General features: G+C 42.4%; 1 protein-coding gene across 1 annotated transcript in view; it reads left to right on the top strand.

The window, feature by feature from the left end:
• Positions 1-2,883: 2,883 nt before the first annotated feature.
• LOC148096845 (uncharacterized) overlaps positions 2,884-10,667 on the top strand; it is a 110,265-nt gene continuing 102,481 nt past the window's right edge. The window contains exons 1-2 of the mRNA XM_087834847.1: positions 2,884-3,241; positions 6,164-6,710. Coding sequence (XP_087690973.1) covers positions 2,884-3,241; positions 6,164-6,710 — 905 coding nt within the window. The remainder of the gene's footprint in view (positions 3,242-6,163; positions 6,711-10,667) is intronic.

The following is a 10,667-nucleotide window of genomic DNA, read 5'->3' as shown; positions in this document are numbered from 1 at the left end:
ATATATATATATATATATATATATATATTTACTCACTATAACAGTATTTTGATTGCCTGCTAACAAAGTCTGGGTTTCCAGCTCCTTAATATTCACCATGAAGCAGTAAAATGAACCATAATAATAGTATCAGATTAAGTTTTTAATCCGCAGTTTAACAAAAGTGTTAGAGATGCCCATAAAGCAAACTGCAAACCATTCTCTATAATGCCATTGAACGCACAGAAAATATCAAAGACATAGGCACGGCGCTGTCAGCTGAAGTTCTTTGTTGCCATGCAAACAACTCTGTGATAAATGATGTGAATGTCTCACAAAACTATCCAGTGTGTTTCAAAGGATTTGTCCTTGTAATGCAAAAGATGAAACATTTCCAAGCTTCCTTTTGGACAAAGCGCTGTACTGGTCCATGCTGATGGGTGTCTGTGTCTGTTTCTTTTTTTGTTTTGTTTTTTTGGAGGGGTTCTTTCATCAGCAGTCAGATCTGGGATGCCAGCGCTCTTGTATTTTGACATTAAGGCATCGAGGGGTGTAATTCCAATTTGTTTCAAAGGAACTATTAATTTGCCCATTTCAGGGCCAGGCAGGAGGGAAACCCTGTAAGTCTGCTGAAGCGTGAAAGACATTATCTAGAAGCTTGCGATTTTGGGAAAGAGACATGTGGAATTGATGATGGGAGGCGTAGGCGCCTGCAGACATTTGAGCCGGGCTCCCTGCGGTCGAGCTCCCAGCGTGCCATCTGAGAGCGATGTCATTAGGCGTATGATAACAGCAATGGGCACATTAATGACAGAGTGGCTCCGCTCTGCAGCCCAGTGCCCCGGCAATCTCCCATTTACACCCGCAGCATACTAAACAGCTCCTGATGATGAGAATAGTACAAAGAGCATGGAGCAGTGCTTAACAGCCAGCTCTCACAGCAACAAAAGGGAACACGGCTCACTTTGACATGTTCGTTGCATTATCACATACTTGTCTTGATTATACAGGTTCTCTGTCTCAACGTCACACTAACAAATCTTTCAACCAGTGCTTTTCTTGTGGAATCTAAAACTAGATAAATCTAAAAGTAGATATAATTAAGATTTACACATATATATGTAGAAATGTATATATATATACAGTACTGTGCAAATGTTTTAGGCAGGTGTGGGGAAAAATGCTGTAAACAAAGAATGGTTTCAGAAATATAAATGATTGTTTATTGGCCCCAAATGTATTGTGCAGCAGGACAACGAGCCCAAACACGCAGCCAAAGTCATTAAGAACTATCTTCAGCGTAAAGAAGAACAACAAGTACTGGATGTGATGGTCTGGCCCCCACGAGCTGCGATCTCAACATGATCGAGTGTGTCTGCGATTACATGAACAGACAGAGGGATGTAAGGAAGCCAAACAGAAGATCTGTGGTTAGTTCTCCAAGATGTTTTGAGTTCCTTCAAAAACTGTGTGTAAGTGTACCTAGAAGAAGGCAAAGGGTGGTCAAATCACCAAATATTGATTTGATTTAGATTTCTCTTTTGTTAATTCACTGCATTTTGTTGATTGATGAAAATAAACGATTAACACTTCCATCTTTCACTTCCACCTGCCTAAAACGTTTGCACAGTACTGTATATATATATGTATGTATATACACACACGCACGCACACACAATTCTGATACCTGTTATCAGCCAGTCCCCCCCCCTCCCCAGAAATGTAGTGTACATTACTATGTAGATGTCATTTTACGTTTTAATGTAAACTACCAATAAAATGATGTTTATGTTACTAGTAGGATAGCAAAGGTGGCATGCACGCAACTACTTGCTGCTCTTCACATTCTGTGCTTTGTTTTCTATATTGTCTACATGTATATGTGTGGCTGTATGTGTTTTTTACCAGTGTATGCCAAGTAGAATTTACTTTTACGGTTGTCAGGACATTGGACTATTACCACTTCCACAGCATTCTGGAGGACAAAATAAGAACGCCAGAGTCTCTGTGGCTGGTTCCTCTCAGCGGCAAGCCCAAGAGGGAACGTAGGCAAAAACGGGGCTGCAGGGTGGGCCCTGTAGCACAGCTAAAGAAACAACCATTTAAGCCTTAGCATGCCGCACAGTCCACCAACACGACAGGAACAGCCACTTAGGTAAGAACAGAGGAGGGTGTTTATGCATCTACATCAATGACAGCTGGTGTAAAAACATATGACTGTAGACAGCAACTGTTCCCCGCAATAAGCAGTCAGCAGAACTCCCATCTTGACACAAAGCACATAATAGCTGGGGACTTTAACCATGCTGACTTAAGGTCAGTATTCCCAGTGTAAAGCCTACAGCAACATCTAAAAAGGCTACAGAGCAACCCCTCTACCACATTTGGTTTGTCAGACCACATGTCCATGCTGCTGATCCCTGCATACACTCTTATCCTAGAAACAGCAGCAGGTAAAACATCGGATGGCAGCATCAGCCCAAGCCTCGTGCTGGAATATGAGGTGAGGTGCACACTGAGGGCAGTGAACCCCTGGAAGGTCACCAGTCCAGATGGGGTGACCAGGAGAGTCCTAAAAGAATATGCAGACCAGCTGGCTGGGGTCTTCACTAAGCTCTTCAAAGCTTCGCTGTCCCAGTCCTGCATCCTGCTGTGCCTGAAGTCGGCCACAGTTGTCCCACTGCCCAAACAGACCAACATTAGCAGCCTCCTTCTACCACCTGCTGCTGTATCAGAGACTTTCTTTCAGACCTTGTACAGAGAGTTAGAATGGGTCCTTATCTTTCCTCAGCCCTCACCCTCAACACCGGCTCTGCACAAGGCTGTGTACTGAGTCCCCTACTGTACACTACGTACACACATGACTGTGTCAGCACCCACCCAGGCAACGCAGTCATTAAGTAGATGCTACCACCGTGGTGGGGCTCATCTCTGGGGGAGACGAATCAGCATAAAGAGGTTCAGAGGCTGTTGGATTGGTGTGCAGACAACCACCTGGACCTCAATACCACCAAGACAAAAGAGCTGGTAGTCAACTTCAGAAGGAGGAAGTCTAAACTGCAACCTGTCAGTACAACGGGGAGTATGTGGAAAGGGTGTTTCAAGTTCCTGGGTGTGCACATAGACACAGACCTCCAATGGAGCTCAAACACCTCAGCAGTTGTAAAGAAGGCCCAACAGTTTCTCCATTTTCTGAGAATCCTCAGAAAAATGAAGCTGAAGAGGGAGCTGCTGATTGTCTTCTACCGCTGCTCCACTGAAAGTGTGCCGACATACTGCATCTGTGTGTGGTACTCCAGCTGCACCATGGCACACAAAAAGGCACTTCAGAGGGTCATCAATATGGCCCAAAAACTCATTGGACATCCTCTTCCCTCCCTGAAGGACCGGTATAGCACTCGCTGTCTCAAGAGGGCACGCAACATCCTACTGGACTGCACGCACCCAGGACACCAGGTGTTTAAGCTGCAGCCATCTGGCAGGAGATTCAGGCTGCTGAGTTCACAGACAAACAGATTCAAGGACAGCTTTTGCAACAGGGCAATAGCCCTAATCAGTGCTAACAGCTGACCTGATTGGCTACCTCCCTGGACTTTTATTTATTCATTCCTATTTTGCTCATACCTTTCTTGCAGTTTTTTATAAATCTACTTCACAGTCTACTGTGTTGTGTTGTGTTTAGTGCTGACATGGGACAGTTTCCAATTTCGTTGTACTATTGTACTAAGTATGACTGTGCAATGACAATAAAGAGTTATCTTATGTTACTATGTAAATTCCAAACATTTTCCTTTTACAAATTTTCAGTTTCCATTGAAAATGTCAATTTCTCCTGAGGAGAGTACATGTTGTCGCAATTACCCCAAGATAACAAGAATAATATTCTGATGCTGGAGTTTTTATGAATGCAGCTCTGCACTGTAAACCATTTTCTTTGCAGCTCTGCACTGTAAACCACTTTCTCTGACTGAGAGATCCTCAATAGACCATACAGGGATGTTCTAACTTTTCAGTTTGCACATGTGTAAACAACAGTTTTATGAATATACTCTGGATTGCAAACTTTTAAAAACAGGATTTTGACAGTAGTCTAAAAAAATAGACAAATCTTTCATGAATAATTTTATTAGGACAAAACACATCAATGGAATTCAATAAGAAATTGTTCAGACATGGAGAAAAGGGATTGCTGCTTGTCCATAGAACAAAGGCTCTTATTTCATCATTAAGACGTGATGATAGTTTCAGTGTGATGACGGGCGAAATGATGCGTGACAGCTGAACAACAAGCACTAAAATGAGAAAAGCAAAAATCCCTCATTTTTTACCGTTGTCCTAAAGTTTGGGAAAATACAAAGAATAAGCCTATTTTTATAAAAGTGTTAGTTAATACTTTCAGTCAATGAGTCTTCCAAAGAGGATGCTTTACTGTGTTAAAATCACAGCTGAGAAAAGACAGTGATATTTTGGCTGGGATTTGGAGGTTGTTGCCCTTCTGTGGGGGGCTGGGAGAACTGTTTGAATGGTTGCCTCAAAGCAGACAAAAGAATCCACTGTACTGCTAATTTTGGTCTGAACTCTCTTACCTGTCTGTAAAAATATTTTTTTCCTTCAAATTACTGTAGCAACTTACCAGATATTATGCAGTGTTATCATTTTTAATTATAATTTCATAGCAGCTGGATAGCAAGAAACAAAACTGAAGCCATACCGGCCGGCTTGACGTCAACTGGATTAACAAGGTCCATGCCAGGTGTTGAGGAACCAGAACACACTGACATGAAGTGAGCTACTGGAACAAGAAGGCATAAGTGGGCAAGAAATTTAAATGAGGTGCTGTTGGAATGTGACTACGCAAGTAACTCCAGCAGAAGGAGTTATATGATTAGGATGAGGGACGTATGGAATCTTCAATACACAGCATCCTGATTGGTGGTGTAACAACTAGTAGCTCAGTGTTCCATCATCTGGAAGAAGGAACTGCTCTCACAGCTAGAGATTGATGAGGTACAACACAAATGCTATGGCAAGGGGGAGCCAGGCTGAAAGGTCAGGGGAGAGACATCATCAACCCCACACGAGATTGAGTACCAAGCCCCAGGTGTGATGGAAGAATGATCGTTGAGCGCAACTGGAACTGACTTGAAAGACAGGATCATGTTGAACCTTGGCACTACACTACAGCAGCAGTGATCAGTGAGATGCTTGGCTACAAGATGAACAGCCAGAAGGAACAGTACCCTAGACAGTACCCTAGACCCCTGGACAAGTGGCCAAGATCAAGGAAGCACAGAGGGAGGTTAGCCAACTTTCAGAGCTGCAGAAAAGGGCAATGAAGAAGGTACCTAAAGAGTACAAGCAAAAACTCACAGCCTAGGCCAGACAATTGAAGGCAGGAGAATAAACCAAAGCACCACCAAAGCTTGAGATGGAGCAATACTTGAAGAGATATGGGAGAAGGATGCAACCCATAACAGCAATGCTCAGTGGCTAGTGGATCTAAGAGCAAACCACAGCATCCTCTCTGAACAGGGTCCAGTAACCATCACAGTGGCAGCAATCTAAGAAAGCACCTCCAGTATGAAGAGGTGGAGAGAACCAGGGCCTGACATGATTCACACCTACTGGCTAAAGAAGCTGACTGTACTCCATGACCGTCTGGCAGTACAAATGAATCAGCTGGTAGTCAATAATGGAGACCCCCAGATTGGCTAAATGAAGGCCAGACAGTTCTTCAGAAGGGACCAGTTCCATCCAACTACCAGCCAATAACCTGCCTCAGTACCACATGAAAGCTCCTGTAAGGCATCATAGTGGCTAAGATTAACAGGCACATGGTTTAATATATGAGTGGGGCAAAGACAGGGATTGGCAAGAATACCAGAGGCGCAAAACACCAGCTAATGCTAAGACTGAGCAGTCGCCCGAGACTGCAAGACTAGGCTGACCAACCGGTGCACTGCCTGGATTGATTACAAGAAGGCCAACGACTTAATGCCCCACACCTGGATCCTGGAATGCCTAGACCTATACAAGATCAACAGGACCCTAAGAGCCTTCATCAGGAACTGAATGGGGATGTGCTGTACAATGCTAGATGCCAACTTCAAGCCCATAGCACAAGTCACCATCAAGTGTGGGATCTACCAAGGAGATGCTCTGTCCCCACTGCTGTTCTGCATAGGCCTGAATCCCCTCAGTGAGATCATTGACAAGACTGGCTACGGATACCGACTACGGAATGGAACAGTTGTCAGCCACCTCCTGAACATGCATGACATCAAGCTGTATGCCAAGTGTGAACGAGACACTGATTCATTGCTCCACACCACCAGGATATACAGCAATGACATCAAAAAGTCATTCGGATTGGAGAAGTTTAGTCAGATGATAACGAAGAGAGGGAAGGTAGTCAGAACTGAGGGGATTGAACTACCAGAAGGCAACATTGCAGACATAGAGGACAGCTACAAGTACCTGGGTATCCCACAGACAAATGGGAATCATGAAGAGGCCGCTAGGAAAGCTCCAACCACCAAGTACCTGCAGATGGTCAGGCAAGTCCTGAGGAGTCAGCTGAACGGTAAGAACAAGATCCGGGCTATCAACGCCTATGTCCTGCACGTGAACAGGTACCATGCTGGGATAATAAGCTGGCTAAAGGAGGAGCTACAAGCTACTGACATCAAGACAAGGAAGCTCCTGACCATGCATGGAGGGTTTCACCCCAAGTCCAAGCTGGACTCAAAGACAGCACAGAGGCACTAGTCATGGCAGCACAGGAACAAGCTCTGAAGAATTTGCTTAAATAACTGGGTGCCATAACTTTTAAAATTAATTAGAAGAATTTTAAAATCAATATGAAAATGAAGGGTAGGAGACAGATGCTCTCCAGTGTAGCAGGTGACACTCATTGTGACCAAAAATATTGACAAAAAAAATCATCAACTCAAAAGTTAACTTGGCACAATTAAACATAACTGAACTTAAACCAATCAAAGCTAATGTCAAGTGCACTCAGCTACACTCACCTGGTCCTCTTCTCTTGAGTAACTGAGTTCTTCTGTTTAAATGCTCAAAATATCCAAACACAGTACTCTCCAATGGAATATTCAATACAAGAATATTTCATTACATTCATCCACTTATGATGCTATTTTTTTATCAGCAACAAAGCACACACTTCTAAAGTGTAGCCATTACATTTTACAATAATACATATAACAATAAAGCAAACAAAACTTAATTAAATGACAACAGTTTTCTTCCCCCTCTTCACCTGGTTCCTTCCTGTGACATCAGCAATAAACAGGAAGTTAGACATACAATAGATGGTCCCTAAGGGCTTGTCCTTTTCTTGACTGGTCTTCTGTCATCTGTTACCAAGCAAACTGAAATAATATAGGGCGTGTAAGAAAGTCACAGTGAAAAAGGAAGTTGGCCGCACCCAGTAGCTTCTTAGCTGATTTGATCACTCAGAAAAGGGTAAGCAGGCCTTGAATTAGATCTACACAACCCCAAAGGAACAAGTGAATATATGGCTCGGTTAAGTCTGCCAGTACAAAAAACTCAAAATAATTATCCACTGTTTCACAGTAAACAAAAGCTCCATATAAGTCACAGCAGCAACAAATGTTAGATTAGCTGTTAATGACAAATAAGTGAGCATATCCTTCCAATAAAAAGAGGAACTGGGCTGCCCCCTGTTAAGTGCATATAGGGAGGGTGAACAATAGCTGCTTATGTGATCTTAATGAAAAGCCACAAATTATTTTTATATGCACAAAACTAGCCACCACTAACCTCCAAATCACACCCAAAACAAAACTCAAGGTTCTCAGTTTCAGGGATCTCCTGTCTCAGCAATGTCAATCATCTCTTTAAACCCTCTCAAACAAATAGAGAGAAACTCGGGGAGCTGTAGCAGTAAGTCTGTTATGTCTGCAGTTTGAGTATACACATAATAATCACTCTCTGTCTCAACTAAAGCCACCACATGAATCACACCGGCTACATGTATTAGCTCAAGCCTCACAGACGAACAACAAACCATACTTCTTCAATCAAATGGGAACTAGGCCTCGCCCAGTAAGTACTCATATAGCTTGAAACCCAAGGAACAACCAAATATGTAATCCCATATATTCTCCCTGTTTCCACTGAAACCCAGAGGAAATAGTACACCAGCATTTACTGCTGAAATTCTCTTTTATTTCTTTCAGATTATCTGTTCTGCTCAATAACTTGCACTAGGCCTCGAAGTAGGCCGAAACACTCAGCCAGGAAGCGGGCTAAATGTGGTTCACTTAACTCCTCAGATCTAAAAAAGTCATAATATGAGTCCGCTGTCTCACAGCGAACAAGAACATCCACCTGAACCCCAGCAGCTGCAGGTGTTAGCTCGATCCTTAAAATCGAACCAGTGAGTGTATCCTACCAATCAAAAATGGGGAAGTGCACATATGGCCTCAACATCAAGGAAAAAGCACTTAAATCATTCAATAAATTCTCTGAAATCAGGAGGATACTCACACCATCATTCATTACTGAGTTTCTGGTTTAATCAAAGTAACTGTTGTGTTTAAAACAAAAAGAGGAAGTAGACCGCACCAAACATATGTTCTTAACCAGAAAAGAGAAAAAACACATAAGAGGTAACTCTTCACCAGATTAAATAAAATGTGAGTTGTGGATCTCAGCGGATCCGAACATCAACACAGCCATCATTAATTCTTGTGCAGGACCTTAGCGGATCCAAGAATATTGGAAAAATATCAACAGAAACACTGCTTTTGGCAGACCGCGGCGGGTCTCCCCACAAACGTATATCCACAGATACACAGGTAATGCTTCAATTGTCTCTCACCACATGCAGTAATATTATCAAAATTACTTCAACACAGTAAACCTTGATTTTCTTCAAAATCAATTTACTATTACACTCAAACTCACAGCTGGCTTGATTCTCTTAAATCCTAGGTCAGCTCGACACCTTGCTCAGCTCAAGGTGTCCTTGTCCAATGTCTACGTCCGAAATTACTCTTTTTACTGACGAATAGATCCAAGATCCTCTGATCATTAGCTATTTTAACCGAGGCCACAACTCTCGGCAGATGCTTAATCTGGAGTATGCCTGCTCCTGTCAGACGTCTCTAACGGGGAGGAGGTCTCCACCTCGTGACTTGACACTTATTGAACCATAAACTGACCAACAACTCTTATATTCTCTTATTCTTAAACACACATTGGTCTCTTTTCTCTCTTATCTCTTTAAAATGACAGAAAAAAAAAAGACAGACATCAACCAGTAATTCATTGACTACAATTTTAGAATTATAATCCAATACAGCACAATTTCAGTTTAAGAGGTTTGTGCCTTACCTTTTAGAAGGGCCCTTTGTAGTCAAACCAATCACCGGGAACATCTGTCCGTCCGACCACCTCCTGGCCTCGAGGTCCTCCCTGAACACCTCCAAAAACACCTTTATTGCTCCAACATTTCCCGGCCAACGCACCAAAACTGTCCCAAATTCAATAAATGTGGCGCAATGAAACAAACCAACAGAGGCCCAGAAGAGTGCAATCAAACAATGAGTTTATTAAAACACACACACACAGGAGAAGAAGTATGCAGCATCACATCAGCACACGTCTCCTGCTAAGAATACATTTGAAAATGCTTTTATAACATCAGGGTTAATGCCCCTTCTCGCGTCGATTACAGATCAAATACATCGATTACAGTAAATGGTACATCTTAGATGGCTAAAAACAGACACAGACGTTCCTCTTTCTGTAACACCTTCCATACATGGCAATAAATTTCAAGCCTAGATGGTCCCTAAGGGCTTGTCCTTTTCTTGACTGGTCTTCTGTCATCTGTTACCAAGCAAACTGAAATGCAGTTAGAAGCTAAATGAATTTCGGGCCTTTGGCCTGGCAGGTTTCTGGATTATATGTGTGTTGTAAGCGTGTACGCAATCCTTCTATGCTCCAAGTCACCTACACAATAGATTGTGAAGACATAGCGCTTCACAAAGCTTAAAACCTTCTTTAATAGACTGAGCATCTACTCTGAATGAGCACAAACATGCAATGTGTATAAAATAATTATAGCTGCACCTGTAATAAAAAGGTTAACATGGTGGCAATAGCTTTAATAAACATCTTTAACGCAATATCAATGCTGTAGGATATATTTTTAATACAATGTTAATAATGCTGCTTATATTGTAGCAGTAAAATAATTTATGTATCTCCACACTTAACAAAGCTGAATTTAAACCAAGATGTTATATTAAGTAATCTGTAAAAGTGCAAAACATAAACAAACCTTGGATAGTAAATGTTTGCAAACTGCAGAATAAAAATAAGGTATGGCTAAATCAAAACAAGAATGTTAACTAAGAACAACAATACTAAACTCTGGGCAAACGGCGTTCACATCCATTTTGTCATAAAGACAAAGAGAGAGAACTGCAGTGGTCCAATCTAGGCGATGAAGGCATGAATAAGTCTTTCAAGGTCTTTTGGAGGACGAGAACGTTTCGCTTTGGCAATTTCACATAACTGATTTTTTTTTTCATAACTTCCATGAGGCTGCGGCAGTCTCGGGCACCGGCGCCATGGCGGATGCCGGCCCCTCCCGGACACATGAGAGCGGGGACGGAGAAGAACCCATGCAGCTG

The sequence above is a fragment of the Neolamprologus brichardi genome, chromosome 22, assembly GCF_056152115.1.
Source record: "Neolamprologus brichardi isolate AB-2024 chromosome 22, ASM5615211v1, whole genome shotgun sequence".
In the NCBI taxonomy this organism is placed as follows: domain Eukaryota; kingdom Metazoa; phylum Chordata; class Actinopteri; order Cichliformes; family Cichlidae; genus Neolamprologus; species Neolamprologus brichardi.
The sequence above is the reverse complement of the archived record's forward strand: the minus strand, read 5'-3'. Positions and strand labels throughout refer to the sequence as shown.